Source organism: Trypanosoma melophagium, assembly GCF_022059095.1.
Source record: "Trypanosoma melophagium isolate St. Kilda chromosome Unknown ctg4segment1, whole genome shotgun sequence".
Taxonomy (NCBI): Eukaryota; Euglenozoa; class Kinetoplastea; order Trypanosomatida; family Trypanosomatidae; genus Trypanosoma; species Trypanosoma melophagium.
This window is the reverse complement of record NW_027125179.1, coordinates 379,088-406,300: the sequence shown is the minus strand read 5'-3', so window position 1 is coordinate 406,300 and position 27,213 is coordinate 379,088. Positions and strand designations below refer to the sequence as shown.

At 38.2% G+C, this 27,213-nt stretch overlaps 12 protein-coding genes across 14 annotated transcripts; all 12 read right to left on the bottom strand.

Moving 5' to 3' along the window:
* Window positions 1–116: 116 nt before the first annotated feature.
* Window positions 117–1,925, bottom strand: LSM04_000340 (uncharacterized protein; the record flags this gene model as incomplete). The annotated part of the gene is made up of 1 exon (XM_067339062.1): window positions 117–1,925. One exon carries the CDS (start codon window positions 1,923–1,925, stop codon window positions 117–119), a length of 1,809 nt encoding a protein of 602 aa, XP_067187696.1.
* Window positions 1,926–2,816: 891 nt separating this feature from the next.
* LSM04_008652 (protein of unknown function DUF4217) lies at window positions 2,817–4,715 on the bottom strand (the record flags this gene model as incomplete). Its single annotated transcript, XM_067339061.1, has 1 exon — window positions 2,817–4,715. One exon carries the CDS (start codon window positions 4,713–4,715, stop codon window positions 2,817–2,819), a length of 1,899 nt encoding a protein of 632 aa, XP_067188048.1.
* A 471-nt stretch (window positions 4,716–5,186) lies between these two features.
* Window positions 5,187–5,906, bottom strand: LSM04_003218 (Protein N-terminal glutamine amidohydrolase; the record flags this gene model as incomplete). Its single annotated transcript, XM_067339060.1, has 1 exon — window positions 5,187–5,906. One exon carries the CDS (start codon window positions 5,904–5,906, stop codon window positions 5,187–5,189), a length of 720 nt encoding a protein of 239 aa, XP_067187816.1.
* A 482-nt stretch (window positions 5,907–6,388) lies between these two features.
* Window positions 6,389–7,933, bottom strand: LSM04_001848 (Helicase; the record flags this gene model as incomplete). Its single annotated transcript, XM_067339059.1, has 1 exon — window positions 6,389–7,933. The coding sequence occupies one exon, from the start codon at window positions 7,931–7,933 to the stop codon at window positions 6,389–6,391; it is 1,545 nt and encodes a 514-aa protein (XP_067187757.1).
* A 496-nt stretch (window positions 7,934–8,429) lies between these two features.
* LSM04_003276 (Ribosomal protein S5) lies at window positions 8,430–9,737 on the bottom strand (the record flags this gene model as incomplete). Its single annotated transcript, XM_067339058.1, has 1 exon — window positions 8,430–9,737. One exon carries the CDS (start codon window positions 9,735–9,737, stop codon window positions 8,430–8,432), a length of 1,308 nt encoding a protein of 435 aa, XP_067187820.1.
* A 705-nt stretch (window positions 9,738–10,442) lies between these two features.
* On the bottom strand, window positions 10,443–13,031 carry LSM04_000915 (Major vault protein; the record flags this gene model as incomplete). The annotated part of the gene is made up of 1 exon (XM_067339057.1): window positions 10,443–13,031. The coding sequence occupies one exon, from the start codon at window positions 13,029–13,031 to the stop codon at window positions 10,443–10,445; it is 2,589 nt and encodes an 862-aa protein (XP_067187712.1).
* A 757-nt stretch (window positions 13,032–13,788) lies between these two features.
* Window positions 13,789–15,600, bottom strand: LSM04_000772 (Nucleolar complex-associated protein 3; the record flags this gene model as incomplete). Its single annotated transcript, XM_067339055.1, has 1 exon — window positions 13,789–15,600. The coding sequence occupies one exon, from the start codon at window positions 15,598–15,600 to the stop codon at window positions 13,789–13,791; it is 1,812 nt and encodes a 603-aa protein (XP_067187709.1).
* Window positions 15,601–16,463: 863 nt separating this feature from the next.
* On the bottom strand, window positions 16,464–17,042 carry LSM04_002276 (uncharacterized protein; the record flags this gene model as incomplete). The annotated part of the gene is made up of 1 exon (XM_067339054.1): window positions 16,464–17,042. The coding sequence occupies one exon, from the start codon at window positions 17,040–17,042 to the stop codon at window positions 16,464–16,466; it is 579 nt and encodes a 192-aa protein (XP_067187779.1).
* A 616-nt stretch (window positions 17,043–17,658) lies between these two features.
* LSM04_001614 (uncharacterized protein) lies at window positions 17,659–22,515 on the bottom strand (the record flags this gene model as incomplete). 3 transcript variants are annotated; one of them, XM_067339053.1, is made up of 2 exons in its annotated part: window positions 18,233–18,247; window positions 18,286–22,515. In XM_067339053.1, 2 exons carry the CDS (start codon window positions 22,513–22,515, stop codon window positions 18,233–18,235), a joined length of 4,245 nt encoding a protein of 1,414 aa, XP_067187741.1. The 3 variants fall into 3 exon arrangements, with proteins under 3 accessions (XP_067187740.1, XP_067187741.1, XP_067187739.1); XM_067339051.1 differs by lacking the exon at window positions 18,233–18,247 and having other exon boundaries at window positions 21,966–21,977; window positions 22,030–22,515; XM_067339052.1 differs by having other exon boundaries at window positions 17,659–22,515.
* A 519-nt stretch (window positions 22,516–23,034) lies between these two features.
* On the bottom strand, window positions 23,035–24,465 carry LSM04_009066 (uncharacterized protein; the record flags this gene model as incomplete). The annotated part of the gene is made up of 1 exon (XM_067339050.1): window positions 23,035–24,465. The coding sequence occupies one exon, from the start codon at window positions 24,463–24,465 to the stop codon at window positions 23,035–23,037; it is 1,431 nt and encodes a 476-aa protein (XP_067188065.1).
* A 603-nt stretch (window positions 24,466–25,068) lies between these two features.
* On the bottom strand, window positions 25,069–26,421 carry LSM04_004638 (Growth arrest-specific protein 8 domain; the record flags this gene model as incomplete). Its single annotated transcript, XM_067339049.1, has 1 exon — window positions 25,069–26,421. The coding sequence occupies one exon, from the start codon at window positions 26,419–26,421 to the stop codon at window positions 25,069–25,071; it is 1,353 nt and encodes a 450-aa protein (XP_067187867.1).
* A 403-nt stretch (window positions 26,422–26,824) lies between these two features.
* On the bottom strand, window positions 26,825–27,106 carry LSM04_005064 (uncharacterized protein; the record flags this gene model as incomplete). Its single annotated transcript, XM_067339048.1, has 1 exon — window positions 26,825–27,106. The coding sequence occupies one exon, from the start codon at window positions 27,104–27,106 to the stop codon at window positions 26,825–26,827; it is 282 nt and encodes a 93-aa protein (XP_067187882.1).
* Window positions 27,107–27,213: the final 107 nt, after the last annotated feature.

Sequence of the window (27,213 nt, the reverse complement as noted above, 5' to 3'; positions counted from 1 at the left end):
GACATAGGAAAATGAAAGAACAACGAAAGAAAGAAAGAAAGACCCCCCAAAAAAGCAAAAATGCAAATAAAAAACCACCAATCTCACGATAAAATGGATGTAGCATCACCTAGAGTTTAGAGATGATTGTACTCACGATTACTCTGACGACAACTCTCTCCCACATACTCCATCAAACGCTTAAGGTGACGCACCTCTTCTTCACCTCTAATCACAGTATTACGGAACTGACTCGAACAATGCATTGTATCATGCAAAGGGGAAACACCAGACTCTCCATTTTCTTCTTCTTTGTGTTGATGTTCATGACATTCCTGCTCTTCTTGCTGTTTCTCATGTAAATATGACAGTGTCGGACACGGTATGTTTTCATCCTGACGAAGGCAAAGAGCCGCATCTCGTAATCGCAACCATACTTTACTAAATGAAGGATTCCATATTAAATCACGAAGAGTTCTTGTAAAACCGTGTCTCATAATACCGTATACTAAAGCATCACGTAAGGGGTCAAGTAGAAATTGATGTAAACCACTTCTTCCACGACTACGTGCGTAAAGACGTGATCGATGTTGAACAGCTTGATAAGCCCGTATCATTCGTTTATAATACATTGCTTGACCACTAGGATTTTTCTCTGGTTTTAAATGAGAAGTTGATCGTTCAAGACGTTCAAGAGTTTCACTAAGAACACGAAGGTACAATCGTCTTGTATCATTTTCATTAAGAGACATATATGGAACTTCATATATAAATTGTAATTCAGAAATAGTATCTACATAGTAACGTAAAAAAACATCCTCGGGTCCATCTAAGCGCATCACAAGTGGAGCTGCCATAACAGCCCATATTGCAATAAAAAAGATAGTTCCCACAATAAGTGTGGTTAAACGTGAACAACGGGCTATAGAACGTTGAAATTCTTCCAACGCTTCTTTACCAATTTGTCGTTCCTCAACAATAGGTGTATTTACTATAGATGCCGGAACATCAATTTGAACTCCATTATGTTGAGTTCTACAAATAGGAGAAATTTTACGTTTTCTTCCTCTTGGTTGTTTTTCTTCTTTTAAAATAGGTGAAAGATCTAAAGGTCCTAAAGTTGACTTGGAAACTGAATGACGTGAGACGGTTAATTGACTAGATCTTAAACTCTCCCTAGAAGAGAGTACTTCATCTAAAGAACCTATTCCATTTAGATAATCAATAGCGCTACGTGTACTCAAGAAACTCTGATCACTACTATTGCGATGTTTAGGTTGATAAAACAACTCACGATTATTTAACTGCTGTTGTTGTTGTTGCTGCTGCTGCTGACGTGATCTATTTAAGTTATGTGAATGTGAAGAGGAGATGCTACTATGTGAATTGGATGCAGGAGGAGGTGTAGATAGTGGCACAATCATACTCCCACGAGGACTAATAGACTCATGCACACTACCACGAACCTGTGGAAACGCAAAAGAAATAGAATCTCGCAAATGTGAAAATGCATGCGTTACTGATCGTGCACTACGTGGAGATGCAAAACCAACGGTATTATCATCCATAGCGTTTCTAGGGGGAATAACGGAGGGGGAAGGCCGCACTGAGACTTCTGCATATCTGTTCATTCCCGTTTGCGGTGGTAGCAACGTATTATCACGATCCTCTCTAAGGTATGCATAACCACGTGATGGTCTTTGTGAATCTAACAATGGCCTTTCATCATCATCATCATAATAATAATCTTCACGATTCCGTTTATATTTCTGTTTATGTTGTTTTTCTTCTTGTTGTCGTTGTTGTTGTTTTTGTGGTGGTGGTGGCTTCTCTTGCTCATCTAATTCCTCCTGAGTATCATGTGAGTTCATTCGGCGTCTGGGTGCACATCGCACTGGACTAATACTCTGCTGATATTTCGAGAGTTTACTTCGCGTCCGTTTCATTTGATAAAACTAGGAATGAAGTATAAAGGGGGGAGACAGAAACAAGACTGTGAAGGAATGATATTTGTCTATGTATATAATACTATATTATATATATATATATATATATATATATATATATTATGTGTGTATGTGTGTGTAATGAGAAAATACGTGGCTCTAATTAACAGCCGTATTTCCTCTCCAATGTTCTTTTTCTTTTTTTTTTTTGTTATTTCCTCTCCACTTCCAGATGGAGATTATTAACTCGCTGGAGATGATAAACGACAACACAGAGACAGTTTATCGTCTTCCACACCTCTGCACCTTTTATATAATCCAATTACATAAATAAAAATAAGTAAAAATGAAGAAAAAGAAGAAGAAAGGGTACAGTATGGATATATATAAGAAACCAAACAAGACATTTGGGTATAGAAATATTCATTTATTCAATGAAACCACAGAAGCTTGTATAGAAGCATATATGTATTATATATAGATGTAAATGCATATACCATAAAAATATGCTCCATAATTATGAGCATACCAAACGAAAATAAATAGAAGTTTCTTTTTTTTTTTTTTTTTGGAGGGGAAACTAAAAAGAAAAAAATTGTAAGCGTTTGTATCATTTCATATTATTCTCTTTTTTCCTCTTCCTTTTTCTTTTTTTCTGCTTCCTCTTAACCTCACACACTCACTTACTTACTCAGAAGTAAAGAAAGTAAGGAGAATAGAGGAAAAAAAAAAACAGAGAAAGAGAGAAAGAGAAAAAAAAACTCATATACGAATACGTAATGAGCACATAAATAGATACAGACACACTTTTTTAATCGCCTTGAAATAATTATAAAAATATGTGTAACATAGAAAAAAAAGAGGGGAAAAAAAAAGCAACAACACTCATACTCACCATTCGCCACTAACGTTGATATGACGCTTTTTTAATGCTTCTTCATTCACGGCGCGACGTTTACTATCCTTTGATTCTTTCATGCGGTGAATTTCACGCCGTGACTTTTTACTCATGTGTGCTGCGGACTGTGAAAGATCCAATTTCAGTGGTGGGGGTTCACTTAACGCAAATCCCTTTGCCACTGCAGCCAAATCCAAATTGTGAATATCAAACACATTTTTAAGTTGTGAACTGCTGTAACTTAGAAGATATCCCTCATAAGCCTGACGGGCAGACGTGCGAAGATAATAATTCGCATTCACCAATTGTTCTAACTGTTCCCCCACCTTTTCTTTTACTTTACTCAGATCAAAGACATACTCGTTTACTGAGACATGGGCATCATCGTATAAATACTTTAGAAATAATTTTTCTTGTGGTAAGAGAAACATAAGGGCATTTCCACATCGTCCAGCACGTGCCGTTCGTCCTACACGATGGACATACTTTACAGGATCATCTGGAGGATCAAACTGCACAATCCAATCTACTTGTGGAATATCAAGACCACGAGCCGCCACATCGGTAGTAAAAAGTACCCCACTAGGAGCATTACAAAATTGCATATACGTTGCCGAACGTTGATGTTGTTTTTGTTTTCCATGAAATGCTACACATGGAACATCAATATAATTAAATAGTTCACAATGGAAACTAACGGCGTTTCTACTACTGAAGAAAACAATCATTTTCTTTTTAAGATTTCGTTTAACAAAGTGATAGAGAACAAGTAATCGTTGTTCAGATGGACAAATAACATATCCTTGTTCCAGTGTATCCACAGTTGCCTTATCTTCCTTACGTTTCATAGAAATAAAGAGTGGTGGGTGGTAAAATGAAATACGTGCCAATTGCTCTACACGAGTTGTTTGCGTTGCGGAAAAAAGAAAAGTCTGTCGTTGGCGTGGAAGAAGTGAAACAATCTCACGCATATCCTCTTCAAAACCATTATCAAGCACACGATCTGCCTCATCTACTGCAAGAATGAGTAAATTCTTTGTAAGCCAATCTGTTGTAAGTTTAAGATGATCTAGTAATCTACCAGGTGTTGCCATTACAATCATCATACCACTTACAAGTTTAAAAGCTTCCTGATTACGACTTTGACCTCCAATACAGCAAAGAAATGTAATGGAACCATTAAAATGTTTAAGTAATTTAAGTAGGACACCTTCAATTTGTAGACATAATTCACGTGTGGGTCCAATAATAACAGCGGCGGTTCCATTCTTTGGACGAAATCCAGCACGTGCAATAATTTCCACTACGGGTATTAAAAAGGCGAGAGTTTTACCAGATCCAGTTTTAGCCTCAGCGAGTAAATCACGTCCACTGAGGGCGGCGGGAATACATCGTCCCTGAATGCCTGTTAACTCCTGAAATTTGAAGTCTGTTTCAAGCGCCGTAACAATATGTGGATTTAACTTTAGTGCTTTGTAATCAGAAACAAAGGGAACCTTTTCCCGTTGTCTAACTTTTTCATTCCCCATATAACTCGTGAATTCATGTTTTTGCTTTGATTCTTCTTGTTGGTACTCCTCCTGATCTTCTGTTTCCTCTTTCTCCTTCTTTTGTCTATGTTTCTGCTGTATCTTGCTCCTATGAACTTCTTCATTTTCTTCCGTTGAAATCTCCTTGCGAGCTTTTTTACTTTCTCTGTTTAGATTCTCATTCCCGGTGTTTGTTGTCGTTGGTTCCGTGTTTTCACCCGTTTCTTCTGTGTTGTATGTCTCTTCTTCCTCTTCGTGTTGTTGTTGTTGTTCTTCTTCATCCGCTTGTGTGTTTGTTCTTCGCTTTGGGCGGTGATGCCGCAGACGTTTTCGTTTGGCGCCTTCCGCCAACTCCCCCGACATTTCCCACTCCGCTATCGCTGACTTGGCTGGTAAACCTATATATATATATATATATATATATATATAATAGAGAGAGAAAAAATAGAGGTGGGGAAAGAAATAAGAATAGTGAGGAAAGAAAGAAAAGGCATCAAAAGAAGAAAAATAAAAAAAAGGAATATTAAATGAATGATAAAATAATAAAATAATAAGATGAAACACCGACTCCAAGAGGTCATTAAATATACAGCATTTAAAAAGCAAACAACCAACACCAAATCAACCAATAAAATATGACCCGAGTACACCTTAAAAAAGAGAAAAAAAAACACATACACGCAATTTATACGTATCACAACTTCTGCCACATCTATCAAATAATATTTTTTTTAAACAACTCAAATTTGATGTACAGACTAGATAAATGAGGAAAAAAAACTCCTAATTTTTTTTTTTTTACTTTCCTCCGTTATTCGTTTCTTCAAATAAAACTCACCCACCTCTTCTTCTTGGTAGACCTACAAAATCTGTAAACTCGGTAATGTTCATCACTTTACCAAAAGGAGAGTTATCCTTTGACTCTTTTCCTTCAACAACTGGTACCATATTCCAATATAATGGTAGTTGCATCTTTTTAGTCGCTAGTTTACCTTGAATAAGAGGCCAAGGAGGAGGTGGAATATCTGCTGTATCCATGTGTGAACGATCTGATGAAAAATAATCTAGATATAATTGACCAGGAATAACCCGAAACCATTGTCGGTAATCTTCACTTATATGCATATATGGTCGAAATGCCTTGATCACATACTCCTCCGCTGGACATGGATATGGCAAAATAGAATCATCATCAAACACCAACTTTGTCTCTCCTGTAGTAGTAGTAGTAGTAACAAGAACAAAAACGTGATAATCCCATACAACAGGAGTTTCTATATCGTTATTATTTTCGTTACTAGCAAGACGTTGCATCCATACAGGTGTTTTTTTATTATTGTTACTTACAAAAACAGCAAATACATCTTGATCAGATACGGTATAATTTGCTAAAAGGATTTCAATGAGTTTGTACGTATTTTCTTCACAGTAGTGAGATGCATAAGGTACCGATTCTCGTGTAAGGAGAGAGAACGATTTCTTTTCCCGCTCTTCACTTTCTGAGAACTTCTTCTTGTTCTCTGTCATGGGAATAGAGGACCCAGAAGACTGCATCCCTCATCCGATATCACTTTCTTTCAACAGTATCCTGAAGAAGAAAGAAAGAAAAATAATAATAATAATAATAATAATAATAATAATAATAATAATAATAATAAGAGTGATGATTCTATAGTGTAGAACCTTTTATGAATCAGAAACAAATAAATAGATAAAAAGAAGCATCCTTCTTTCACACATACACACACACAACACAAACACCCACGCAGTTACTCACACAAGTGTAAATCCACAAGAGGACACCTTTCAAGACGAAAAATAAGCGTTAATCGATTTATGTAAACAAACAATATATATATATATATATATATTCCTTCTTCTTTGTCTTTGACTCTTGAGAAAATTTCTCCTTTTTTTTCTTCTTCTTTCTTTTCTCTCAGTCCCTCTTGTCTTTTCTTCAGTTTTTCTTTTATTCTTTAATTTTTACTCGTTTCATGTTTTTTTTCCCCTTTCTTTTTATTCTTAGTCACTACAAGTTAACCTTTTTTACGCATCTCCCGCCGCTTTGCCCACAAAGACCTGTACTGTTCCTTCTTTGTCATTTTAAACACCGACTCGTGTTCACGGCGAAGACGAAGTGTACCAAAATCTGCAGAAGCGTGTTTCGCGTCATCGTGTCCCATATCTTTATCGCCTCTATCCCGTTTAGCCTTCTTCGCCGTTGTTAACTGTCGCGTTTCCTTCTGAAACTTCACTTCTTCCTCATTCTCCCGCATTTCCTTCACCGCCTCCTGTTCGGCGTCCTCCACCCGCTGGAGAATCACCGCCACATCGCCCTCCTGCACGGGCCACTCCACACACTTCACACCGGTGGAGGCCTCTACTTTCTGCAGTAACACAACATCATATTGACTGATGATATTCACAGCTTTTCCCTGCGCCCCTGCACGGGCGGTACGGCCGACGCGATGGATGTAATCCTCCACGCGATCGGGGAGGGCAAAGTTCACCACCACGTCTGTATGGGGAATATCTAAACCACGTTGGGCCACATCTGTGCAAACCAGAATACGTACTTTACCTTCTTTAAACTTGGTTAGGGCGATATTACGATTGGTTTGATCCATACGTCCCATAAGGGGTAGGGCTTGATGACCCAAAATACGAAGGGTAAGAGTTATACGATGCACCAATGCTGCACTACGACAGAAAACAAGAATATGATTACCTGTTTCACGTGTTAAATAAACATGAAGGTATGGTAACATTTGCGCAAAAGGTGCAAAGATATAATATTGTTTTAATGTATCCACAGTAGTATTCTTTCGATGTACTTCAAGAAGGACAGGATCATTTAACGAAGCTTTTTGTAAACGATCAATCTTAGTATTTAAAGTAGCAGAAAAAAGTAATGTCTGACGGTTATGTGGTAAATGTTCAAGGATAGCATCAATTTCTTTTTCATAATCCATATCTAACATTTTATCAGCTTCATCTAAGACTAATGCATGAAGTTTTACAAGTTGAAATCCTTTTGTATTACTTAAATGATCCTTTATACGTCCTGGTGTACCAACCACAACATGTGGTCGTTTACTTAACTCACAAGCTTGATCCACCATATCTGATCCACCAACTAATGTTGCTACTCGTAATCCAACACTACTTCCTAACATAATAAATTGTGCCGTTACCTGTTGTGCCAACTCACGTGTGGGAACCATAACAAGAACGGAAAGATATGGTACCTTTGATTGTGTTAATAACCAATTCACAAGAGGAAGTACATAGGCTCCAGTTTTACCACTACCTGTTTGTGCTACACCTATAATATCTCTTCCTTCTTTTAAAACAGGAATAGTTGCAGCTTGAATACGTGTTGGATGATGCCAACCTGCTTCATTACAGGCATTTATAAGTTCTTCACATAAACCAAGAGACTTAAAGGTTGTATCCTTGCTTTCTTCATTATCCAGTAACTCTGAACCAATACTTTGATGTGGTGGGACAAATGATGGGGTTTCTTCTCCTTTTTCTTTCGTAGTTCTAACCTTAACACTCCGTTCCTTCTTCTTCCCCATTCTATATTATGTTGTTTCTTTTCTTCTTTTTTTACTCTCCTTCCTTTTTTTTTTCCTTTCTTTTCCTCTTGTTGTTCGTATTGTTGCCGTTATTACTATTGCTTATGCCGATGCCGGTCCACAGTACTGCAATAGGACTTCAAATAATAAGAGAAACAAAAAGAAAAAAGAAAACATAAAAAGAAAAAACATTGATAAAATATAATCTATAACAAAAGGAAAACAACATTTTTTTATTATTTTCCTTCTTTCCCAATGCCAGTAATCGATAAAAAATAATTTGTTTGTATTTCCAATTTCATCCTCAGCTCATGTTCTTCTTCACATTCTCGTAGCTGCTTCTGTTTACTGGATATATGTGATAAGAAGTTTGTATATCATTCTTCTTCTTCTCTCTCTTTTTTTCACTCCTTTCTCTTTTTCTTTTTTTTCTCTTTCATCATATTCTTCTTCCTCTTCCTTCTCGCCTGTATTGTAATTCACTCCTCCTCTCAAATCAATGGAGTAGATAGTTACGCTTAACATGTGTTGGTAACTTCACATCTAGTCTTGGATTCACAATTGGAATTGAACCGAGATCCTTCGTTGTTTTTCCTAATCGTCTTAATACATCTTCCAATGTACGTCTACCGGTTCCTCCAGTACTTGCGGTGGGACGAGATGATTGTGCCAATTCCAATTGTTGCCGCATTTCATCACCACGAAGTCCCATCCGTGGTTCACTTAAGTGTTCTTTACTTCCTGCAAAGAAATCTTTCCAGTAGACATCATCGTAATATCCCTTCTTTAAATGATCAGGAAGTCTATTATCAACTACACGATCTGGCATAAGAAGACCATCTTTTCCTGGTGGATGCATAGCCATCATACCTTTACGACGTCGAATTTCCTCTAAATAGGGATAAATATTATAAATAAGAGAGTGTGGTACTTTTCCACGACTAGCCGCAATTTCACTCACACTACGAAGCGCCTTTACAGCTTCAAAAACTCCTTCTACGGTGTGGGTTGGAGCTTTAGGATTATTGGTTGCCTTTAAGTTTATTCGACACCCCGCGTGTTGAAAACCAAAAGCGCATAAAATATCTGCCACACGAAAGTTTGCCACAATACGTTTGGCGGGATAAAGAAGTACACGTACACCATCTGCATTTACTCTTACAGGATACATGGGTCCTTCCTGTTCCAAATCCACTGCAATAATGTTAGAAAAAGCTTCTTTAATAGCTTCCTTTTTGGCTTCTTGTGTACTTGGTGCAACAGATCGACCCCAGCCAGCTATACCTTTGCCACTTCCAATATACAAAACACAATAAATCCACTGTCGATGATCTTTAGGACTAAATTTAACAACCCGCATATCATAGGCAACAATGTTTAACTGAAAATTACACAGAAATCTTCCTCGATGTTCTTGTGGGATAAGATCAGGCGTTAACCATGTATTCGATCGCCATTGATTATATTCTGTGTTTAACTTATGTTTCCACTGAAATCCTTCTGGGTAAAGATCTGGTACAATTTTATACTCATTATATAAATCAATTGCATTATCCATTCCCTTCATACCTTTAGCATCTGCAGCATGTGCTATTGCCTCAGCGGAATCGCGAGTATCACGAAAGTACAATGAAGTTCCTGTTTCTAAATCCACAAAAGGATTACGCATCTTTTCAAAACGACGACGTGTAAAACTGCCAGGTCGCATCCAGGCATAATAAATACGAGGAATTCCACCCCGCATGGTACCCTTGGCATACCATGAGTTGAGGTTTTTAAACGTAACAGCTGTGGATTGAAGCATTTTTTAAAGAAGAGAATAAATACCAATAAATTCTTATTTCCTTTTCTTCTTTTTCTTTTTATTAGTTCTATACTAAAAGAAAAAAAAAAACACTCTTACGCAAGCAAGCAACACCCAGTGCTTCAATTGGTTCTTCACAGAACACCAAACGACACGATACCTCTTTATTTCCCCTAATGTCGGTTACCCCACCCCACCCCTTTTTTTTACACTCATCGTCAGTAAACAAAAAGAGAAAAAAAGAAATAAAAAAAGAAATATATAAATCCACCATATGTATATACATAGCAACAAGAACACAGTTACACACGATAAACATAAAAATAATATAACAATCATCATCATCATCATCATCCACATGATTATGATGAACAGCGACAACACTAACGGAGTAAAAAGGAAACATGTTTATTTTCCCTATTACTTCACATCTTCCTCTTCTTCTTCTTCCCTCTCATAACTTTATTTTCTCCGACCTTTTTTTTTATTCTTACTTACTTCATTTTTTCTCCTTACGTATTGAAAATGCGTAATCATTCCCATTCCACTCGGGATTTAAAGAAAAACTCCCTGGTAGAAAGAGAAGAAAATGGGAACAAAAGCAAAAACAAAAGATAAATAGTAAAGAAAAAAGAAAAAAAAAAGATAAATATGGAAAAAAAAAAATCAGCAACAAAATAAATAAATATTTATATGAGACACATTTCAACTGCTTGAATGTGCTGTCATTTCCTCAGCTGTTTTAAAAAGGTTAAGAGGTGTGCTACCGTCCATAACCAAATAACCTTCTAATCCCAAACTACTTAACAACTTTGCCTGAACCTCCGGACCTGCTTTGGCAATTTCCGTTATCGTATCTGGACCAATAGCATTCATAACTTCTGCAAACTTATCACTTTCAATCTTCGCAAGTTCTGACTCCAACTCAGATGATAAACCTTCTCGCTCAAGTTCATATTCATATTCTAGCGTTCGTTTACGTCGCTCCATCTCTGCTAATATATCATTTGTAAGATTATTTTTCTCAGATCGAATACGTGCCACTTGCAAAATTACATCCTGCTTCACTGCGGCTGCCTGTGCGGCTGCGTCTGCCAATGATTTTAAACGACCAGAACTTGTCATGGCCAAACTTTTCGCTTCTGCTTCCAATAAAACTTTTCGTTGAGTTTCATTTGCTACTTGATCTTCCATCTTTTGTTTGGCAAGTAAACCAAAGGATTGTTGTTCACGGGCTAATGCGATTTGTTGGGCATTAGATTCCTGCGCTTGTGTAGAGTTTTCAATCGCTATTTTAACAGACTTTTGTAAACCCTCACGTGTACGTGAATCAAGAACTTCCATATGTTGTGTATCAACAGATGTTACAACGAAATTATTCGCCTCAAATCGAAGTTCCTTCTTAACATTCCCAGTAACAGGATCCACTCCAAATACAGCATGTTGTAATAGTTTCACACTATTTTTGTGAAATTGTTGAAATGGTAAGGATGCCACAGCAGCCCGAACTCTACCTGCAATAAGAGAACAGGTATCCGCCATAAAATCTGTGACTTTAAAACATTTTTCTGCCGCTTCCTCATCTCCTGGCGTAACATCAAAATACCATGTGTAAGAGAGCTGTAAAGCAAGTTGGGCATGATCGCGTGTTTCAACATTTACAATATCTTTCATATTAGAAGGGCCAAGAAATAAATGAAGTGATGTAATACGTTGGGCTTCTTTAGGTAAAGACTTGCTTGGAGTTTGTGGATCCACTGAAGAAGCAGAAAGTGTAACAACTGTAAATTCTTCATCTGGTTCAAGAAGAACTCGATCTGGACCAAATATTATACGAGTAGTTAAAGCCCGATAATTATATACCTGTGTTACACTTCTATGTGGTACTCGATACATAACTGTTTTATGTGTTTTACCCAAAAATTGTTGTTCCTCAAGAGTATTATCATATAATGGTAAAATACCTGTCGCATAGGATAAATGTTGTCGAGATAAGCAGCTCTCTACATCTTGTGATAATGTTTTTTCCCATAATTCTTCCATAGCTTCTAACATATATGATGTTGGTCCATTTACAGCTCTTACAAGACCAGTAGTTATATTACGAACATATATTCCTTCTCCATCATTTAATACAAGACGTTCTCGTATCTCCTTATTGTCTTTATCTTTGCAAATTGTAACATAAGCATTTGGAATATATTCTCGTGGTCCATGAAGTAGCCAACTATCACCACCTTTACGATCTACAGGTGGATCTACATCTGTATCTTTAAATTCTTCGATGGCCTTTAAGAGTAATGCTTGTCCTGAACCAAGAACATAATTATCACGAATTCCGACTCCTTCTAATTGTTCATATCCTTGAAGATAGAATGAAGTATCCGTAACAAATCGACGACCCGGGACTTCTGTATTTAGTACCACGGCAAATTGTCTTTTACCAACATAAAGTTTTTCGACGGTTTTTTGAACATTTTCATATGGGTGAAGAAAAAATAATGGACATTCTTCATGTGTTACCAAATATAATTCTCCAGGATAACGCCATACACCTTTTGCGTGTTCTCTTTCATCTAAAAATTGCGTATTCACTTTTATATGTAATCCTTCATCTGGTTTTATTTTAATGGGAGATACTTCTTTTAAAATAGATTCATAAGGGCCACAAATATAGGATCCTTGTTTGGTTCGCAGATATTGATCACGTGATCTTCGCAATATACCATTTTCATCTGTAAATGACTTTACCGCACATAAATGTAATGCTTTATCTTCTGTAAGAATTACAGCACGACGAATTTCCACTTCCTCTTCTTCCACACGTGGATAATATGTACCAGGGCCTTTAAAAAGATATTGATCCCCTTCTACATATTTAATGCCATCTTTTGATGTAAATTCACGTACCACGCGTAATAAAAGGGCTTCATTTACAGCAAGTACCGTTAATGGTTTTATGAAAAGAAATATTTCCTCCGGATATAATGGAAACGCTGGAATACCATAACGTATTTCCCGTTCTCCAACTCGCACATTCACTTGACCAAGACTATCCTCCACAGCCGCCGCTCCATCCTCTGTGCGTACAAAGGGATTCTCAATACAGCAATAATGACCGGATGGAATAATATGGAATGGTGTAACCGGTTTAGAGAGTTTTTCGTCCGATCCAAGCGTTATTGTTTGTGGGCCAATAACAAGTTCTGTAGTACTTGTGTTTTCATTCGTAATGTGAGCATATTCGTATGGCTGGAGACGTAGTAAAATATCGCATGATGTTTCCGCTGCCATTTCCACCAAATGGAAAAGAAAAGAAGAAATAGAGGGTTTTTAAAAGAATAATATTTGTTAATATATTCTGGAAATAAACCAACAAGTCCCTCTTTTCCTCTTGCCTGGAGTAGGTCCCTCCCGCACTTACAATTTGTTCTTATAATGAAAGAAACACTTCCTACGTAAACTTATATAAGAATGATTTTTGTAATACACCTTCCCAAAGATAATTCAAGCAAGAAGGTTAAAAGAAAGAAGAAAAAACAAAAAAAACAAATAAAACTCAAAAAAAAAGTGAGATGAATAATCAGCAACAGAATGTTCTTGCTTTTCTTTTCCCCAATATATATATATATATATATATATATATATATATATTACTCCTTCTAAAGAAGTAGGGGCAAAGAAAAAAAAAATAAATAATAATAATAATAATAATAATAATAATAATAATAATAATAATAATAATAATAATAATAACTCATAGTTGTTGTTCTTTATTTTTCTTATATGAAGAGTTACTCCTGTAGTACTCGACCTTTGTTAACTCGAATCCGATATTAAATGGTTTTAGGAGTCGCCCAGAAGCTCTCTTTACTTACACGTGTTCACACCACTCATTCACCTCTCTCTCTCTCTCACTCTCTCTATCTATCTATCTATCTCTTTCTCCTTCGCTTATCACGTACACAGCTACAGCTACACTATCTCCCAAGAAAAAAAGGGTCTTTCTCCATCATATCTGATCATTCACTTCATCCCTTTTCTTATCATATTATTCCTCATCTTCATCCTCTGCGGTTTCATTGCGGCTTCGCTTTTCGACATTCTTCTTTCGTCGTGCTGCCGCTGGTAGTGGTGGAGGTGGTCGCAGTTCCCCTAATGATGGATCGTATGACTCCAACACTTCATATGGTCCAAGTGCATCCAACTGCTTAGTCACAACAGGTGCCTGTCCTTGTGTATATTTAGATAGTTTGTGAAAATGACGACAGAACACTTCCGAGACGTGACGCAGTGTTGGATGGTAACTCTTTGTTAAAAGGCTCAATTCCCATGTAAAACTGCTATCTGCGTTAGAAGAAACAGTTTGCATCGCCACAGGATTATAAGCCCCACGTCCACCAATCACATTATCACTGCCGCCAATAACAATACCGCCAACGGCAGGATAACGTAGAATAAGACGATGATTTAATGCGAGTAAAGCAAGGGCAATATGAGGAGGACATGAGGGAATAGCTTGTGTAATACGACGTACAATAGCTGTAACACGTGAAATTGGTAAATGTTTCTGTGTTAATACCAACAAATCCACGGCGCGTAGTACCAATCCGACACGAAATGTCCATTCCCGTGAAGCATCAGATTGCACAAAATCCGCCTGTACCATAGAATTAGCAATAGAAAATGCCTGCGAAGAGAGAGAACCCGCAGAAGATGAGGATCCCTGCGAAACGGCATCATCTTGATCGTTAGCATCTTCTGCTGTTTCTTCCTTTGCCTTTGCGGTATCACTCTTTGGAATGTCAAGCGCATCAATTAAACAACGAAAGAGAACTTCGTGGAAGTAACTAAGATCCACACGCCAATCACCCGCAGCCGCTGTGGCATCTCTCTGGGCCAGTGAAGCCACCGCCACGAGGGCGTGCAGTTTCGTTGTCACTGATGTTGTTTCATCATTCACGAGATCTTTTAATGCGGTGAGGAGTTGATGATAAAGTTCCACGTTTACCAAAGGGGCAAACTTTACAAGACCCTCTAATGTAGGGGCAAGAATTTTGGTTTGATGGTGTTGTGAGCATGACTTGGAGGCTTCCATAACGCGTAGATAAATAACAAATACACGGTGGAGAATACGACCTTGTTTTACAGCAATCTCTGCACGATCCCGACGTGCTTTACTCTTCTGCAATTGTCGAGCTAATTCTTTATCTTCCTTCTTAAGACGTTTATTCTTTGCTTTTTCTTCCGTTAAATCACGTCGGTGCATATCTACTAAAGCCACTCGAATATGTAATAAAAGATTTAGTAATTTTGGATTCATCGCATAACTCTGTCGGCGTACAATATTTAATATAGATGATACAATAGACTCTGTAGCATCCGACACCATTTGACCATCCAGAAGTTCAGAAAGAACCTTTAATGCTGGTTGGGCAACACGTGTGGACTTTGCATTCGCGAAATCTACAGCCAATGAAAGGAGTTTATCCGCATGATTAAACTCAGAAGCGTGAGGAACTAATTGTGCACAAAGACGACTTCCAAGGGCTTGTTGTTCTGGATGTGTTTTACGTTGAAGTCTTCGTAAGAGTTGTAGAAAGTGTTCGTACTGTGCTAGTACTTCATGTTCAAGTTTCTGCACCTGATACACTTCCTTTTGTTTACGTTTCCCTTGCGCCCCATCTTCATCATCCAAAGTGGCTGAGATTTTATAGCCAGGGATTACATCACACAAAATATTACACTCCTTAAAGAGATTTTCCACCAATTCACCATACTCTGTCACAGTCTTGTTATGAAGTGTGTGAAGTTCCTTCAATTGACCTTGAAGGTAGGTCGTGTTCATTAAATAACGCTGCATTTTTTTTTTTCTTTGTTTTGATGGGGGGGGGGGGGTGTATTTATAATAAGTATAGAAATTATATATATATATATATATATATATATATTTATTTATTTATTTAGTTTCCTATACTTTCTTCGCTATTTCTTGGTAATTCCCTTTCTTTTTCTTTCGCTTTTTGTGCTCTTGATGTTCCTCCTGAGTGAAATTTTTTTCTTCTCTCTCTCTCTCGCTTTTAATTTTTTTGTGCAGCCTAAAGAAATGAAGATGATTAATTATAATGAAGGGCCAATGAAAAGAAAAAAAAATCATATACACAAGATCCAATAGAATAAAAGCAATGAAAAAAGAAACCCTTTCAAAGCCCACAATATACAGAAAGAAAACAAAGGAAAAATGGTTTGGTTGCATTTGTTCAAGTGAGTATTTTTTTTTTTTTTTGAATAATATAGAACAACAGCAACTAATACAGCCGTAACTGTTAACACTGTCTCTCCACTCGCTTCGTAAACAAAAGGGACAAAAGAAGTAAAAAAGGAGAACGGTGCAAGAAAGTGAAGTTTGAGTTATGGAATATATATATATATATATATATATATATATATTATCGGCTTTAATTCTCTTGAAAGGTTCAAAAGAATTATCTTTTCGTTCCTTGACTAATATGATATTATCATCACGCTGGAGACACATTCATGTGTGTGTGCTTTTCTCGTTTTTCTTATTGGGTCACTCGTTAATATCATATCCCTCTCTTTCTCTTATTTTTGTTTCTTTTTCACTTACTCTAAATTACACTTTCCTCTCTCCCCTTTTCTTTCATTCTTTTTCCTTTATTTTCATCCCTATTCGCATTTTGGGAATGTAGAGGAGTTAGGGTATTAATAGTTAAAATACTTTTCATTAAACCCTTGAAATGCGGGAATATGATTTTTAATCAAACCAAACACCACTGCCACAAATGCCGTTCCCACAAAGGTGATAATAGAATATTTAATAAGTGGAGCATCTCTGTTAAAGCACTCCGCCTTAATTGTTGTCGTACGCTTACAATTTCTACTCACACACGTAGCCGCCTCTAACACAGATATCACTTTACACTCATGTAATGCCTCCACACTACCTGGAAGGGGTTCATCACTCTCAATACCCTCAAACAGTCGTGCAGTTTCCATGCGTACTTCTTTACTGCGAATATATTCATTACACACGGCGGTACGGCACTGATCACAGGAACTCACCACCCACGACACATTTGGCATTTGACTACAACCGCCCTGATAACAACAACGACAGGTGCAGATAATAGAAGACGTATCCACCGATCGAGATTGACTTACGACGGGCAATGCGAATACATTAGGGAGAGAGAGAAGTAAGAGTGTAATGAAACAGAGAAGTAGAGAGGGGGATCGGTCTTTTACGGATAATGGGCGGTGTGATCCTTTACGATCAAACATTCTTTTCAACCATAGAAGAATGTCCCAAAATTCTACTTTCAAGGAGAGAGGGAGAAAGGGGCGAAAATAATCAAGTAAAAGTATGTAAATATATATACAGCAAGAATCAGATTATTACAGAAAATGATATATACTATGGAGATTCATTATCTACACTCCATGGTAAGAAAAGAAATCACAGAGAATAGGGAATTGTCTGCAAAACCTCAAAAAAAAAACATATCTATATAGATATAGATATACGTCAGCACCATTCCCAGTATTGTCACATATAAATAGATATAATAAAAAAACAAAAAAAAAGAAAAACTGTGTAGATGTGTGCGTCTATTTTTTTTTTTTTTTCTTTCTTCCTCTTCTCTCATTGTAGAGGAGAATGGAATAAAATAAAAAAGAGGAAGAAACGAAAAAAAGCAAAAAAAAAGAAAAGAAAAGAAGCGTGGAATGGAAAAAAATAAGATATGAAGAATGGGTACAACGATACAATTAACCATATCCTCCTTTTTTTTTTCCTCCTCTAGTTCACCTCATTATTTCTTTTCTTTTCCTTTCTTCTTTCTTTCCTCAATATAAGTCTAATGATAACCACAAAAAAACAAAAAAAAACAGCTGTAATCTAAAAAAGCTCCATTGAGTAGTGTGGATCTTCAGCATACTTTGGCATAGGAGCTGAACTCACTTCTGCCCACCATACGGCACTATTCTCTGTATTACCAGCATCGCCACTACCTCGAATCTTTTTTCGTCCACTGGTTGATAAACGATTATCATTGGCGTTATGTATTCCCATAACTTGACGTATTTCACGTACGGCAGTATCATTTTTCTGTTCTACAAAACACTGTGGAAGTATCACTTGTCCATACGGTGTGGTTGGATTCAACGGAACAGCACTTCTAACACCACCAGAACTTCCACCATCACCTCTGTTGGGAGTCATTATAGTTGACATAGCCTCCACTTGTCTTCGCATACCGTGTAAATCCTTCATAACAGATGCGACATTTTGTTGTAAGAAGAATTGTGCCCCACCCAACATTCCCTGTGCAGGAGATTGTGGTACGGCAGTTTGTCTATTCTCTTCTCTCATTCGTTGTTGTGCTTCTTCTTGTTTTTCCGCTTCCTCTTCAACACGTCGTTTTTTGCTATTACTGGATTCTTGTATCTCTACATTGACAGCTGCTTGTACCTCACGTTGTACTTGTCTATCAACGGTTTGAATCATGTTAAGACGTGTGAATACGGTTTTACTTGGAACCTGTACTTGTGCTGCATGTGGGACACTGTAATTGTTAGGTCTCCGTTCCACTGTTACAGGTACAATAGTAGTATGTGGTGGAGCCACTGTAGTGGAAATAGGATCATGATGTGGTATATGATAACGATTGGCATCACTTGATGCACTTAACGCATTCTCAGCACGTGTGGTATAAAGTTCCCTTTCAAATTGTTGCAATTCATGCAAGACAGACTTTGATCCTTGATGAGTAGATAAATACTCTAATACAAGAGCAGAGGGAATAGCAACACCATCCACATGAGGGTGAGATGCTTGTAAGAGAGGAAGAGCTAAGTTTTCTATGGGCTCTTCATCCCCTTCTATATACTCAATTTCTGGTTCACGCCAGGTAGTGTCGTCAATAGCTCCATGAGATTCCCTAAGATTTTGATGATGATGATGATAATCTTTTTGAGGTGTTTTGGTCTTTGGTGCGAGTATATTAGCAGCAAATGCACTCACTTCTTTAATTTTAGATGATTTTTCAGAAACGTGAGAAGATTGCTCTTGTTTTTCCTCTGGACTTGTTTGAACACCACGTGATTCAGATTCAATATGCACCTCTTCTACACTTTTATTCTCATGGTTATAAATACTCTTGTTGCTATTATGTATATTCCTTTTAAGGGGCAAAGGTGGTAATGCGCTGCGGTGATGATCATCTTGATTATCTGTGTCAACAATGGGATCATCTTCGACAGTGTGAAATGATACTTCTCGTGGTCTTCTTGATCGAGCTGAGGAAATACTGCTGGCCGGTGATGTCATTGTACTTTGATCTTGTTTAGAAGAAACGGATGCCTTAGATGATACATGTGTCGTCATCATCATCCCAGCACCAGCAGCAGCAGAAACAGAAGAATCTATGGATTGATCATGATGATGATGGTGAGAATCCTGTTCATATCCTCCTTGTTGTATCATATTATCCTGTACATGTGTGTAGGATTGTTCTTGTTGTTGTTGTGCTGTTATATCATGAGAGGCAACAAGTGCCTCTCCCGCATCGTTATCTCCGTAGTAATCATCAAATACACTATCGTCATCTGGTTGTTGTAAGACATGTAAATCATACTTCTCTTTCCCATTACTCATACCACTAACATTATTACCACTACCATCATTATCATAATTATCTGTTAGCGGTGCTGAATCCTTTTCACTGGCATCAATCTTATCAAAGATATCTTCATCATATGCCTCCATATTTTCTGTTTCCTCTTCTACTGTACTAACACCAGTAGCCACCCGTACCACACGTCGAGCACGACGGTGTAATCGACGCAGTAATGCATAAAAAGCGGCATTCTCTTTATGTACCAATGGTGCTAATCTCGCAATACGTGGAAGTTGTGTCTGCACCACACGTGCGGCACGTGAAACAGCTTCTTCAAATTGTCTCGCATCTTGTGTTGTTTCCGCACACGATTCATTATTTCCCTCCCCCGTTAACTCATGCCGTGTCGCCACCACGGCGAGTAGCTCCGAGCAGATATACACAAGACACACAAATCGCCCTGGTGGGTGTTGCGTTTGACTCACCCACTGCGATATCATATGCAGTACCACCCGCGTGAGTGGTGGATTGCGTTTCATCGATTCATACATCATAACGGCGAAGAGGTGACCGGTGCGTTCCACACCGCCGTCTAATGTGACGGCCTCTGCGGGGGCGGCAATACGAAATCGCTGGGACATGCACTTGGCGAGAGTGACCATAAATGCCGTACGTGCGGGAGCGGAGGACTTCATTTGATGTACAAAGAAAGTCCAAAAAGTACTGCTGGCGCCCACAGGGAGGGCGTACTCCATAAGGGGCTCTAACCCCACAGGCACAAATCCAAACGGGGAGAGTAATGTATCCACAATATTAGGCGCTTGAAGGTTAAAGTCTTGAATGAGTTTGCATACACAGCAACCCACCAATTTTCGCATTTCATCACTGAAACTATGCGAACGATCTATAATTTTAAGTAATAATTGGGCATTATCAGCTGTTGTATTACATGTAGGAGCACAATTAGGGTAATCAACACAGTAATTACTTGTAGTAGGATCTGTAGGGAGAAGTTCTACATTTCCTTTCCCTTGACGTAGTAATAGATTAGCCATATACCATAGTGCTAAAGCATCATGGTTACTCCGTAATCGTACCTCACAGAAAACCCGAAGAATACTTTCAAGATAAGATGGATCAATAGAATTAGATAGTAATATAACAAGCTTTACATGTAACATAAGAATATTTGCTTTTTGTTGACTCGTTACCAAACCAGTTGTAGACATGCGATCCGCATTCACTAAAGTCATTAAGGTACTTCTAATATAAGGTTCTACCGCTACAAAAAGTGTATTACGATGTTGACCAGCATGGGAAAGAATATGAAACAGTAAGAAATGAACGGCACTATCCATTTGCGTAGCAGGATCCCGAAGTAATTGAATTAATTTTCTTTCAATAGCTGGCATCCCTGCACACTCCGCAAGTGTTGTCACCACACGAGCCACAGAAACTTGTCCAGTCATATGCATTGTACCATTCACACTACACAAGAGTGAGGCCCCACGTCCCATACCGCAGAAAATACATAATACCGTTACATCACGTAAATGTGCCACAGCAGCATCCATCGCCTCATCCACGTGTTGTTGATGTAATACCATGGCCAGTTCTGCACAGAGGAGTTGGGGATCAACGGCGGTATCAGTAATATCATCAAAGGCTTCCATGGCAAGTTTACCAAGTGTCTCCACTGTTTTTGGGGGAACAGCTATAGAAAGAGCCTTAAGCATATCGGTTGCACGTCTTGAAGCAGTTATAGAACAATTACGTACTATTTCTCGAAGTAGAAATAATACATTATAAACACTTGGACGATTCTTTAAAACTTCTGCAACATCATCAGTTACTTCTCGTCCTGTCATAGCAAGTCCTGCACCACGAACAAGGGCAATAACCACTTTAGCAAACATAGCAACAGACATACGTGTATCAATAGATAATGTAGACATAAAATATGCAGCATGTGGCATTTGACAATTAATAAGTTCTACTACTTCAACAGCACCTTCTATTTCATCTTCAAAAGCATACTGCATAATAGCGCATAAACAAAGATAAAATGGATTTCCTGTACTCATCCCTGGAGTACATTGACGTAATAATTCTCCACAAAGATGTTGTCGAGTTGCTGGAATCTGAACAAAAGATTGCATATCAGCATTACTTAAACTTGGGTAAAGAAATCTTTCTACATATTCTCGACGAATTGGAGAACGAAATCGTAGAAATAATTCACTGCAGTGAATAGATAATGCACGTCCATAAGTTGGACCTCTTACAGGTTCTGGAACTGCTCGTTTAAGACGTTCATAACAAGCAAGAAGAAAATCAACATTCATTTTACGTGGTCGTGTTTTTAAAACAAATTGTAACGCCTTAACTTGTTCATCCATACGTACATTCCCAACAGTATGAACAAGAAGAGCAAGAGCGCGATTTGCCACAAGTGGTGATTGTGCATTACAGAGTGATTCCAATTTATCATGCCATTGATAGAGAATATCAAGAGGAACTACTCCAAGATCTACAAGAGAAGTTGCCAAATATGCAAAAGCACGATATTGTAATGGTGGTACAAGAGCTACACAATGTGCTCCACCAATGCATGTTGGAGATGGAAGTCCAAATACGGCATCACGTAATACACGAAGTACAAATGGATGTGTTAATCGTGCATCATCAGATATTTGGGCAAGAACTGCACTTATAAGTTGAACATACAATTGTACATCAATTTCACTAACACGTGCCATCTGTATATGGAAAAGAAAAGTTGCATAACTTAAAGAAACACAAAATGGTCTACCCTCCACATATGGTTCTTCCCTTGTATAGTAGGATGCCAATGTATAAAGTGAATTGGGAGAACTGATATTGGGTTTCAATTGTCGTTGCACCTGTTCAACACATTGCGTAAAGAGACGTCTATCCTCTGCAGTTGCAGTTTCTATTTCACCTGTTCCTCCTCTTCGCTGTTGTTGTTGTCGTCGATGTTGTTGTCGTTGTTTTTGTTGATGAGATTGCACAACACTTCGTGTGGAACGGCTCACAGAACTTGAAACAGAAGAACGATCATCACGGCGTCTTGAATGCGCCGATCTCCTTACAACAGCAAAGAGATTTAACGCCATTTCAGTCACAACAACCTATTATCAATCCTCTTCTTTCTTTCTCTCCAATAATATTTATATAAGTAGATGGGGAATCAAAGTACAGTGGAAAGAGGTTAGGGAAAATAAATAATAACGACAATAAATTTCAAGAAAAAAATCTATTAATCTATTTTTCTTTCTTTTTTTGTTTTTCACTCCGTGAAGGTTTATGTGAGACGTGAGGTAAAGAAAAAAAAAGACTCCCTCGCGATATTGCGTCTAGTTTCTCTAGCAAACCACTAAAGAAGAATGTAAAAAAAAAAAGAAGAGAAATGGAATAATAATAAAAATTATCACAAAACAGAAAAAAAAATACATTGTTTTTCTTTTCTTTTGCATTTTCACTCATTCAAACTAAAAAGAAAAAAAAATACATGTATATTCAAAATCACAAATAAAAAAAAGGTTCTGTAAGCAATTATATATATATATATATATGTACGGCAAAGGTATTTTTGCTTGGAAATAGTAATTTACATCACATCACTCACTGAAACTTCAAAAACGTTTGGGTCTATTGCTTGGGACCGCAGTAACACGTGCAGCTCTCCGAAAAACAGGTGGAAGTGAAGTAGTGCCACCTCCTCGTTTTGCACGAATTGGTGACGTAAGAACAGGTTTTGGTAATGTTGGTACAACACCCATAAGCAATACCCGTTCTTTGCCATTCTTGTCAATCAGGCGATGTGGAGCTTTATTAGATGCAGTATCACCCACATCCCTTGGAGAAGTTGGTGAACGACGAGGAGGGGGGAAAACAGATTGTATTCGTGTTCGTGGCCATGGGTTTGGTGATGGTGGAACACTACCTACACCCATTGGACCAATCATCGTCACGTGTAAGGTACCCGTACTACTTTCAAGATTACTAGTGCAGTTATCCTCTTCTTCCTTTTCTTCTTTTTTTTCCTCTTCCAATTCTTTTTCTTCTTTAATGTTTTCAACACTTACATCATAGTTTGTCCTTTCATCATTAAGTGTTTTACCACCTTGAGAAGTTCCAAATGGGGATAAATGCATTTTGTGGGCATTTTCCCAAACTCGCTGCTGCATAGATGCCAAAAGAAAGTTAATGGTTCGTTGAGCAGATTCCGATAGATTTGAATGGGGATCAGAAGATATTGAAAGAGACTGTTGTTCTTCTTGTTTATCCCATTCTGTTTGATAATCTTGATTGTATTTCTGTTGTCCTAGTCGTTTTGAGTATTGCGTTTTAGACCCCCTCACTTTGCTTTTGGAATGTTCATTACTATTCACTGGAGAAGAATCTTCCATGGATGCGTCTTTATGACCTGTTCGTGGGGTTTCTAACCCTTCTCGTACTTCAGCATCATGAAATTCATTTAACGGGATAGAAACACGTTTACCGCTGCGCCACCCAAAGACAGATGAACTAGAATTATTTCTCCCTTCTTCTGGTTTCACTGTTGTCATTTTGTACGGCTTTCTGAAACTACAATCTCTTTTACTATTAAATCTCTTAGGTGTAGATACACCGCTGGTAATCAGTGATACTTCACGTGTATCAGACTCGGATGGAAACATACCAGACTCTCTATCATTATAACTTATTGTGGCATGATCATTCTTTGTGTCATCATCACTCTGATCTTTATCTCCTCTTCTCTTTCTGCTACTACTGCTACTACTTCGGCTTCTTCGGCTTGACCCTCTGCGTCTCCTTGATGTGTAGTTACTACTATTTCTACTCAATCCTGCACCAGCGTTAGAGTTACGTGATGGGGAGTTGTGCGGTGTTCGTTTACCCACAGAGGAGTGTGCGGTAGTAACTGGCAAAGGATCAGTGATAAGGTATGATTTGCGGTATAAAAGCATGTTATCACGCCGCTGCACCTTTAATCGGGAGGGTGCCTTCAGTAACTCACTAACATCCACACAAAGAACACCTAAATGACTTGGATGAGTCATTTTTTCTTTTTTTTCTCTAAACTTTTTATTGTACTTCACTTCCCTTTACTTTTTGTTTTCCTTCTTTATGTGTCTTTTGTCTGGGGTAAGCTTTCTTTCTCTCTCCACTTTGTATCCGTATATAAGGTAGTGGTTGTCTGCCAACTGGCAAATAAAAATAAAAATGAGACAAAGAAAAAAAGAGCACATTGACAAATAGAAAACCAAAAAAATTGTAAAGAAAAAAAAACATACATTAATATGTCTATCATAAACAAAATAAAAAGACATACTGCGCAAAGAAGAATGAGCGAAGAAAAAAAGTCCTGTAGAAGTAGTAGTAAAGATCATACACAGTGTATTTCACACATGATACTAGGACAGGCCACACCAAACTGTACATCGATTTATCATCCTTGTTGCACTCAATAATAATAAAACACAACAAGAATACAGACACAAAGGTAAACAGAATAAAGCAATGAATAAATAATTTTATACACATAGATATATATTTCTAAACGTATATTTATATATTCATTTAAACACAAACACACACACAGACACAAAGAGCATAGAGAGTAAGAAGAACCGGAAAACAAAAACCTAAAAAGAACTAACAGCTTAGAAGAAGGTTTCCCGAGGAAGTGGTGGGAGATTCACTGCTTGGCAACGCCTTTCTAATTCTACAAGTGTAGCATTAAGTAGTTTTTCTCCCTTCTTCAACTCAAAATGCAAATCTTTGATCATCTGATTCTTCCTCTCTAAGGTACGATCTACCTCAGTAGCAATAAGATCCAATGCAGCAGGTTCAAGATGCATCGCATTAAGCACACCATCCAACTGTGCATCTCTTTCTTCTACCAGTGCGTGTGATTCAATTAATCTTTGTTGTAGTACTTCATTACGCTCTTCCACTACTTCCATCGCTTGACGAAGAGCAGACTCAAATTTAGACTTAAGTTCTTCCCGTTCTTGATGAACGCGAGAGTAACGTTCTTCTAATGATTTATGTTCTTCACGTAAACGCCATATTTCTTCACGTAGTGAACGTAATTTTGCACGAGTCATACCAAGACTACGTTTATCTTGTTCACATTGTTTTCGTTTTTGCTGTAATTCTGCTACTTCACGTTGTGCTTCCTCTAAAGGGGCCACTAAATTTTGATTTTCACGATCAATGTCATACATCAGTGTTTCGTTATGTTCATCATTTTTCTTCATTTGGGCAATCTCTTCCTTTAGAGATTGAATAATCTCTATATTATTAGTAGTAATCTGATTGTAGTAGGCTTTCATTTCTTGAAACTTCGCTTCATGTTGTTGAATAAGAGCATTAATGTGTTCATTCTTTCGCTCTTCAATTTCATGAATTTCTGCACGTCTACGTAATTCTAATTCATCTCGTAAGGCTTTAAGTTTAGTATCATATGCGGCCTGCTGACGTGCGAGTTCTTTTTCATGACTTTGTTTCTTTGTAACTGTAACCATATAGTTATGCGAGTCCCGTTGTTCCTCAATTTTCATCTCATAATTCTCCGCTGCCGTCTCCAATTGCTTGGTCTGTTGCTGCATGAGTCTTCGGATGTTATTCATCCGTTTCTGATGCCGTTCCTCTGCCTCCTTCAAAATGCGATCACTCTCCTCCTTACACGCCTTTAACTTCATCTTGTGCTCGTACAGCAGGTGCCGCACCTTCTGCTTGTAGACCTTCATCTCCACTTGGTGGGCCCGCTCCATCTCCTCCATGGCGGCCTCGGCGTTGAGGAGGGCGTCCTGCTGGTTGGCGACCTCCCGCCTGGCGAGGTCCCAGTAGCCCTGCACTTTATCGCGCTCGACTTGGAAGTAATTCCGCTGCCGCTCCGCCGCCGCGAGGGCCGCGTGGACGGGGGCGACGGCTGTGAGTTCCGCCATCGGGTCTGTCGGCGCGGGGGCCGCCTTCGACCCACCCACACGTACACCCTTTTTGGGGCCCATGTGCACAAACTCTATATATAAGGAGAGACAGAAAGCGAGAAAAGTATATTTAAATGTATATATATATATACTGTCCCATTATGGGAGGTGTGGTTCAGTGACAACAAGAAGAACAATACTACTACCATAGCGGTGGAAAAGAAAGAAATGAAGGAGAGAGAAAAGGGGTGGAGAAAAGCAAGAGACAATACACATACAGAGAGAGAGAGAGAGAGAGAGAGAGAGAGAGAGAACAAAAAGAAAGTTGGCAAATATAAAGAAAACAAAAAGGTCATAGATTTCTCAACCTTCTGTTTTCTTTTCGTCTTTCTTTCTCTTTCTCTCTCTCTCTCTTACACGCTGCTCTGTTTGCTATCATCTTTATAACCGCTACTTATTGGAAGTAATGTCTCATATTTCCCATCTAGACACTATCCAAGAACTCTGCCAAAGACTTTTCGGCTGCCATAAACCACTTCTTACGTGTCCAGTGCGCATACCGCATACCTGCACGCGGTCGAATCTGCAACGCCAGAAAATACTCATACCGTTCCGTACGTGCAGATCCCACTGCGTGATTCACCGGCTCAGTAAATTCATGAACTTGCGCTAATTGAGCATCACAGGGATCTAGTACACGATGAACACTCTTGTGCATAATATCAAGATATTCAAGAGACATGGATGCATCATGCTCTCTTGCCATGCTTTTTGACACCATGTATCAATTTTTTTAAATACCAATGCATGACTGTAGTGAACAAATGTTGCCTGAAGTAAACGAACCAATCCGCTTCTTTTGTCTGCTTTAAT